At 34.6% G+C, this 9385-nt stretch overlaps 2 protein-coding genes across 2 annotated transcripts in view; one reads left to right on the top strand and one right to left on the bottom strand.

Annotated features, from left to right (window-relative positions):
* LOC118741104 (fasciclin-2) overlaps positions 1 to 5953 on the bottom strand; it is a 473313-nt gene extending 467360 nt beyond the window's left edge. The window contains exon 1 of the mRNA XM_036472940.1: positions 5713 to 5953. Within this exon, the coding sequence (XP_036328833.1) occupies positions 5713 to 5758 (46 nt within the window). The 5' untranslated portion in view covers positions 5759 to 5953. The remainder of the gene's footprint in view (positions 1 to 5712) is intronic.
* A 2616-nt stretch (positions 5954 to 8569) lies between these two features.
* LOC118741099 (KIF-binding protein) overlaps positions 8570 to 9385 on the top strand; it is a gene marked incomplete in the record, with an annotated part of 103827 nt that continues 103011 nt past the window's right edge. Inside the window, 1 exon segment of the mRNA XM_036472933.1 lies at positions 8570 to 9241. Within this exon segment, the coding sequence (XP_036328826.1) occupies positions 8724 to 9241 (518 nt within the window).

The raw sequence follows: 9385 nt of genomic DNA, 5'->3' as shown, positions 1-9385 counted from the left end.
ACATTTCTTGATAAATTTGAAGTGTAATTTTTGTAATATTTTCAGTCTTGTACAAAAATTTTTGGTGAACGGACGTGTTGTGCGATACTATTTTCAGCACAAACGAGCTTTTACAAAATATACATTTGCATATGTAAATGCTACTTTTTTGTATGTCCCCGTATATTAAAATGTATCAGAAAAGTAGCATTTACTTACATATGGGGATACATATCTTGTAAGAATGCTTTAATACTAGGGTTCCATTAATGCATTTTTGTATATTTGAAACATTAATACAGCCATATGCATACAGCAGTAGTACAAGTGTATGGTTAGAGTACGCATACGCTCTAAGAAAGCACGCGTGTTAAATGGAAATGATTTAATGGTTCATTTATACACAGCAGTAAGCTCATGCCGCCACCAACAGCGATGTCGTATGCATACAATTTCTACTTTTATACTCCTACATACATATTTACATGCGCACATTTCGACAGATTTTGGTAGTATGTACCAAGTAGTAGCCTACAATAAAATGTAGCAGACAAATTTGTTAGGTTTTTTTTATTTTCTCGAGGGTTTCGATATCATACAAAAACTATCTCAAAATGGATTCATACATAGATACGCACATAGATACGTATGTATGTATGTACATATAACCCTTCATATAGCCGCCCACAAACAGAAGTGTTTTGACCTGCCAGCTTTTTTGTTTGCCTTTTGTAGATATGCATTTATATACGTACATACATACATACATACATATTTGAAATGTTATCAAATGTCTGCACTCCACTTTTATTTCAATTAATGTTTCATGGCATCTATCGACCCCGTTGGGGTTTTTGGTTAGTTTTTCGGAGATTTTAGTGACGTTTTTCGGATTTTACCTTCTTGTTGTTGTTATTGTTTTCATTATTTAGATCCTAAAAAGAAACCACATATTCGCATGGGACGCACACTTTATCAAACTCGGTGCTCTACGAACATTCAGCGACAGAATAGAGAGGCAACAAATTTGTTTTGAAAATTTTATTTTGCAAAGTAAGAGGCTACTACCACTCGCTGCGTTTCATCACATTCTTTTAAGTGGAAATACATTTTAATTTATTTTTAATGTTGATTTAAGGCTGAGTTTCACCATATTCATTTAAGTGGAAATAAATTTTATTTAAAACTCTTTATTTAATTCTCAATTATATTTTTTTCCAGTTTCAATAAGATTTTTATTTAAGTGAGTTAAAATATGGCAGCACCTTGCTAAAAGTGGTAGTAAAAGCAGGGCTGGTATGCAAGTATGCTGATATACAATACTGTGGACTGAAAATGGAAAACTTGCAGACCAAAAATTTTTGGTTTTGTATATTGATCAGCTTATTAAACGTATAACATCTCTAAGTGCGGTTATTCTGATTTAAATTTTATTTAACCCGCATCCATCGGAAATGTTTGTAACACAAAGTACGTTGTGCATCAATGTATTCATCAATATGTATAGTATTCAATGAAATGTTGTTTTTTTTTTTACATTTTTTATTAAGGACCAACGTTTGTTTATTCATTTTCTGATAATAAGCAAAAAAATGTTTGACAGATCTATACGCATTTGTCGCAAATAACCTATTCAAAACATTAACTATTTTCTTAATATTTTAATATGTTTTCGAAATTTGCATCAATTTGATAACGATGGATGCGAATTAAGTGAAGGGCATAGGTACATTAAATTAAAATTAAAGCCCTGATAGCTTGTGCTTAATTATTGTTTTATAATTTTAATTGTTATAACAATAAATAATAATGATAATAAAAACAAATTCAAATAGATTGGTGAAAGCAAAAATTTTAAAATTAATATAATTTGAAACTCCTAAATGAATCTGGTAAAACGAGTGCTTAAGCAATCAGGTTTCAGTTTGACACTTGAAATTGTGCAACAACATCAGGGTCATTATCTGGGGCGGTATGATTCCAACTAGGGCTGAAAGACCTAGACCCATTTATATTAGTTTAAAACATATTTTTGAAAAGGGTTGCCATCACATAGACAGTTGCAGTTCAATATAATGGGAGGTTAAATACATAAAATATTACAATATGGGTGTCAAACGGAAGGAGTTAGTGAAAGCCTTTTCTTCAAAATGCGTTCGATATTTTCGCAATTTCATAACCGTTATCGATATTTTATCAATAGCATATTCGACATGGTTATTTTATCGATTTCGATAATAATTACGTAATTTAAACCAACTATTTTTTAACGGTGCGAAATTTCATAATACGACTTTTATTTAAAATTCACGACAAACAACAAACGACACTATACAACTCCTTGTGAATAACCTAATTGTCTCTAAGGATATGCCGAGTGGTTGGACCAAGGTTCGATCATTGGTCAGAGCAACATCCAAAAACAATTCTGTAATGGAAAAGCTTCTTTTAAAAAATCATTTGTCGTTTGGATTCCGCATGAAACTGAATGTATCTCCAATAATGTAAAAACATCAGACCCGCAGCACAAATTGGAGGAGAAGCTCGGCCAAACATGTTGAAAATTATAATACGGAAAAGCTTCCGCTAGCCCTTTTCCCTAGAGAGAATATGAGCTCCGCAGCAAAGCAACCGGGAGTGACTCCATTAGGTGGAGACATTTACAAGCCAGCACCATGAAGCGGTACACTAACGGCTTCAAAACACCGAATGGCATTAAGTAAAAACAAATATGGCTCCAAGATGAGACTTTGCGTGTCTATAGGAAAAATCCCGAGCATTTTTTCAAGCGAAGGTCTACGCAATCAGTTGAATTAACTTACGTAGGAACTGCCCCTAAGATAGAATCTGAAATCTGAACCTTTGAGGTAAATAATTTTTAGTCTTTGAGCGCATTGAGAACCTCTACGCGCTCGCTGAATACAGTGACGTCCAGCCTTTTTTTGGTACCAGGTCACAAGGGAATACAAGGAAACGAGGTATGGGGCAGCTTAGGTACGAAAGAAGTAGGCACAGCTTCCACAGCGCCTCAACCATGCACGAATAGGCAAAAACTGAGGAAATAATCATTTTTTTTATTGGTTTTGCAGTGATCCCAAATTTAGACGTGACTTCATGGAGGCAGCTCATTTTTTTACTGTCAAAAATTTAACTAAAATAGACGAAAAGATATCGTCTGTTAATTTACTTATCGAAGTTCTTTTCCAGAATTTGGCGCACTATATGCAAATCAGGTCGATGGATGATTTGAAGCCACACGGTTACGTCCAGGCAGTTGGTTCATGAAGGGCTTCTGTATCTTGCAAAGAATCGTCGATAGGATCACGGTAATTGTTGCGAACAGCAGGACCTCTCTTTTTTTGTACACCGAGGTTCAATCAGCGGACCCGTCGGCTTTGAACGGCTCAGCCCGTATTCTGTCGGCTGCAAGGTGTTTGTTATTTCTGAACACCATTATTGCTGTTCTCCCCCTCGTCTTGGTCGAGTTGAAGAACATAAGCTTCGTTCCTGTACATTGGTCTGTGATTTTCTTGATTTAACGCGCCGCCTATTATGTACACCGTTTAAATATGTTGAAGGAATTATTTCCTTACATATGTATGTATCTCAAGTGTTAATTTTATCTTTGCAGGAACAAGAATTTTCGAGTTTCGAGCTAGTCGAACCAGATCACAACTAAAGATTTTCCCTACAGGGTATTCTTTGCTGTGCATCTATTAACTGCACCGCAGTGCTGAATTGATGAAGTAAATTTATTAATAAATATTTTATTAGTAGCCAACCAAGACATCACCGCTTAGGGTGGTCCATGTAGTGTTTTATTTTATCACATTTAATTTCGACAGGGACAGCTCTTTCCCGCTGGAAATCTTGACAGAAAGTCATTTGGGTTGTTCACAGTTGCCTGGTTATCAGGTTATGTGGTTATGTGGTTATAATTTCTATACAATTTACAACAATAACATACACTACAGAGTAATAATTTTTAACCAGATAATCTGCTAACCAGGCAAGTGTGAACAACCCAAGTATCATCCTGAACAACGTTTGGGAAATATGGACAACGATTTTGCACGAAAATTCATATTTTCTGACGAAGCCCGCATTTTCATCTCGGCGGCTGGGTTAATAAGCAAAACTGCGAGCTTTGGGGATCGGAAAGACCGCACGTCATTGCCGAGAATCAATGCATCCCCAGGAAGTGACAGTTTGGTGCGAATTTTATAAATAAATTTTATAAATAATGGGAATGTTTGCTCTTTCGAATAAACAAGGGCCATCCTAATGTACATATGTACATGCATACTTGCTTATATCTTCTTATTTGTCGTTGTAACATAAGTACATAGATATTATTAAATTCCTTTCATTGACATATTCCAATACTCAGCAGTTAAATTACACATTCAAGCATTTATTTATTGCATTTAATTGCTACACATTTCAATTTCATGGCTTTTAAAGTTTCTTTGCAAAAGAGAATTGCAAATTTGAATACATTTTGTAATGAAATTTCTCAAATGTCTTATCATCATAAAGGCGTAAAATCTTTCAGAAGCCAATTGCAAATTGAATTTATTAAGTTAAAGTGAATATAAATTTATTATAGATTTTATGTAGTGTTTTGTAAAAAAAAATGGCAAGACAATTTTCCTCGCTAGTTTTACTTGAGGTAGATGAGTATTTTTGCCTTTCAATTTTTCGTCAGAGATTCTGGAAAACTTGTATGGTTAACCTTCCTAGTAGATGATTTTGATGCACACGAAATCAAGTTAAATTTACTGCCATTATTATTTTTTTTTTTTTGTATTTTTGTATAAAAAACTATTCTTTAACACTCATATATAAGCCGCATTGATTTTTGAAAATTTTTTTGCTGACAAAAAATTTTCAGAATTTTTTTTTTTTATATGGAAAAAATGTGGACAATCAGCAAAAAAAATCTCAAAAATCAACGCGAATTTTTAGACATTTGAAATTCGCACATTATCATAATAGAATTTCTGCAAACTGCATACCTAAATTCCTTTTAGAAATTCGTATTAAAAAGTTCGCGATTTTGCTTGAAATTTGTAGATTTTTCTTAATTTTCGTATACTGTTTCATTCTTGGATTTAAATGGGGTTTGCTAAAATATAAGCCATATTTTAATACAAAATTAACAAAAAGATTTTAGCATGTAAAACATTGCGAATATTAACAAAAAAAGTGCCGTACCCTCAATTTTGGGTGTAACAGTATGTACTCGTACATATATACAAACATATGTATGTACATATGTTTTTCATGAAAGGCGCAAATTCCAATCAAATTTCTTAACTACAAATTTTCCACTTAACTACGCTTTCAAATCACATGCAGTGCCTAGTGTGCTCCACAAAGCAAATCAATATTTTGCAGCAAAATAAATTCAATTTTCTATTTTCCTTAAAAAAAAAAATAAAAATGTATGCAAAAAACAAACAGCCACCATTCACCCCGGGAACATTTTGACGCAACACCACTGAAAATTGCATAAAGAAAAAAAAGCCGGGCAAGTGTCAAAGAAAATAATGGCGATGTTGCTGCTGAATGCGTGTCACCGGCATGTCCATGAGACGTCACAGACAACAAAAAGCTTATTGGGGGGAAGCGGGTGGGCTGGGTTTTATGTATATAGTACATACATACATACATACATATGTACACACATACATACATACATACATAGGTGTACCTATTGTGCACACTCACCTGTTATGGCAGCCAAATTTAGTAATAATCCAATTAGGCGCTTCATTGTTGTCAACGTTGTCTTTTGTTGTTGTTGTTGTTGTTGTTGTTGTTGTTGCAGCTGCTGCCGATGGTTTTTGTTTTGGGTTTTTTATGCGGATTTCGTGTTTTTGCGACACAGTAGTTTTGATGTTGTTGTTGGGTTTTTGACAGCTTCGTTGCACTGCGTGCTGCAAACAATCAATAATCGGATACAGGAAGATATTTAGGCTGCGTTTCTTTATACATTCCGGATAATCCCATTTCACAGCCGGAATAAACAGAATACGTTTGAAATATACGTTAACATATCATCAGGAACGTTCTAAAGAATAAGTAAACAAAAAAGTTTATTCCAAACGTTCAGAATGAATAAAGAAATTCAGCCTTAATGTTGAGGTTTTTTTTTTATGAACGCGAATTTTTTTACGAGATTTTTTTTCTTGATAATTATTTATTACACGCTATTAATTTTTTTTCGACTTTGTTTCGAGGTATTAATAATTATATTTTATTTAAACAAATTCAATAGACATTTAATTAAGTAACGTTTTCAACTTTTCACTTTTTTTAATAAAAAAAAAGGCACATTAATAAATAAATTAACAGCGACGCCGCACTTTCTGCTCAGAGGCTTACAATTTGACAAACGCCCGCAAATACTCATACACTGATCACTTAACACTTTTCACTTTTTCTATTTACGCAGTTTAATTAATTTTTCGCGAAATTGTGTAGCTATTTCCTTAAGCAGCTCTTATTTTCATTAAAATATACTACATAGTTTTCATATTAATTTTCACTGTTTGCTTATTAGGGCTTTTTGCGCTGCCTTTAACACTTTACTTGACACTATTTCCGTTACACTGGCTAAACACAACTGAGACTGAATTTTGCCCCAAAGCTAGTCGCTGTGAATATGTATTTTCATAATTTTTCTTTGCATGCCACCAAGTCAACCAACATTACAAATCTATTAAAGGCCATATGTAAATATGCATAAGTGTGTGTGTGTGTGCTAAGTCGCTATCGTAGCCGCACTCGTAAAAGCGTAGCAAATAAACACAAACAACAGTAAACAAGTCGCCAATAGGCCGCGACATACGTTCCCTTGGGGTTTTGGCTCGCAATGTGCTACTCTTCCGTTGCCGGCGAAGGTGCAGAAATTTTTGAAATGACATTTTGTTGCAAAGCATTTCTCTCACCCTTGCCGGCGTTTGGCTACAATGTTGCGCAACAAGAGCGTGGCGAGTCTCGAAATGAGCGCTCTTCTGCCGAGCGGCAATGAAGCAACAAGTTGTCTTTGTTGAGTGGACACTCAGTTGCCATAAAAAGTGGCAAAAGCTTTGGCGCCGAAATGTTGTTGAAAATGTCAAAAGGCATAATGGCAAATTTAATTTTTGTAGTTGTATAACAGTTTTACTTTATAGCAGATAATGCAATATTATAGGGAAGAATTTCGAAACAATTGAATTTGGTGGATGAAGAGGATAGTATGAAGGTAACTAGTTTGCGTCTATGACAATAAGCTTGCTGGTCTTGAATTTTTAGTGGCTATGTATTGAAACACCCTGTACATTATATGTATATAGCCGTACATGTGTACGTACAAAATGCGGATATGAGTTATGTTGCGGTTAAGGCCCTTATTATGGTTCACAACTCAACTTAGTTGACCTTACAAAATAGACCTCACCAGAAATCTCACAAAGTTTTGCTCACAACTCAGTTTTTAGGTTTTATTAGAATAGGGCTGTTATTAATGAATGGAATTTTGTGCCACAATATCAGACGGAAGAGGTTTACTAAGATTTTATTTGAAAATACTTTTGGGGAGTGTTGCCACCTGTTTCAAAAGTCCAACTTAATTAAGTTATGCAAAAGTTAAATTGAATATTAAAATATATTAAATATATTATATATATTTTTATTAGGGCTACCACCTATTCGAAAAGTAATACATTTACTATCTACATATCGTTATTATAGTAAGGATCATTGTCGCTGAAATGCAAAAAAACCACAACTAACTAAAATGTTTTATTACACAAAACGATGAGGAGACTTATAATTTTAATAAAATTAATTTTGGGTTTTTAGTTAGTTACGCTTTTTTGTATTTCAGCGACAATGTGAGTTTTTTGTATTTCAGCGACAATGAGGTGGCATATTCGTGTAAAAAAGTTTGCTAAAATGTTTAGAGATACATACATATCTTTTTATTTTTCGCTAATAGCTATTATTGTCCAGGAACTCACCAAAATCCAATCTAGCCTACCAACCTACCAAATGGGAAAAAAAACCTACCAGTTTGGTAGGAAAAGAACATGTATGGCAACACTGACTGCATATCACAAAATAGAAAGACAGATGAAACGGAAGTAGGTGATATATGAAGCGGATGTAGAATCGCTAAGTAAACCGATATTTGCGATAACTGAGAGGACACACACACACATGCACATGCATAAATCGTTGTTAAATGTTGAATGAAATGGCAGAAAAATATATTTCTTCTTGTTACCTCTTCATATTTTTTTCATACACATTTATGTTCTTAATTCAGTTAAATACTCGTTTGTGTAATTTTTGGACTATTTTTTATTTTTTTGGGGTACACAGATATAGTAAATTTTATTTTTGTAATAAAGCGTGAACTGTTGTCTACAAGTGTCTGTAAAAGGTTTTTGATTCGATTCACGCGTTTGGGCACAGCAACCCAAAATCGTTGTACAAATTCATAAAGAGTACCCGAAAATTTGGCGGATACAAGTTTTTACGCGGCAAACGATGAGTTGTATCATGCACTAAATTTTTTTAGCCCCACTTATAGCATGCAATTTATTCGCTTGACATTTGCGCTCAAAAGCATTTTGTCTCACACGAATCACCCCATGTGCGACCGCGTGTTCATTGACATTTGTCGGCAAACAAATTAAAGAAAAATCCAATTTCTCATTGTTCGTCTACGTGCGTGTGGAAAATTTGTGAAAATGGTGATTGCGAAAGAAATATTGACGGATTATAAGGAAGTCTATGAAAAGGCTATCAAATATGTAAACGAGGAAAGTAAAATTGATCCGCCTACAGATCCATTTCGTTCACACTATGCTGCCCGCGAGCTATTGCTGCAGATGAAGGAAAATCTTAAAAATTCACTAGCTTCAATTGTCGCTGAGGAGGCGGACGATGGTCGAGATGATTTCACTTATGTTGTGTTGCATGCATTTGTATGTCGTGACCTTGGGCGTATCGCAGTATTCACTGAAGAAATTTCAACCGGGGAGCGGCTGCTACAGGAGTGTTTAGATTTGGTGGAGCCACACAAAATGAAACCTGAGGCTATTATTCCATATGTGGGTGCTCTCAATGAAATAGGCATATTGCAAGCAAATCGTTCGGAATATAAACTGGCATTCGACACGCTAATCAAATCTGAACAAGCATATAAAGAGTTCTTGAATACCAGTGGCAAAGCTATGTGTATTACTGATATATTTGGCACACCCGAGGAGGTGGAAGAGGGCAAAGGAACCAAAGAACTTGAAGGCCTTTACACTTTGTGTACATTTCACTTAGCACAGGTATATAGGCATTTGGGTGAACTGGACAAGTCGGAAAACTATTGCCTTGAGGCTCTGATCCGCCAATATGA

This window comes from Rhagoletis pomonella, unplaced genomic scaffold, assembly GCF_013731165.1.
Source record: "Rhagoletis pomonella isolate Grant_MI unplaced genomic scaffold, Rhpom_1.0 Rhpom_scaffold_00006, whole genome shotgun sequence".
In the NCBI taxonomy this organism is placed as follows: domain Eukaryota; kingdom Metazoa; phylum Arthropoda; class Insecta; order Diptera; family Tephritidae; genus Rhagoletis; species Rhagoletis pomonella.
This window is presented reverse-complemented; position numbering and strand designations above follow the sequence as displayed.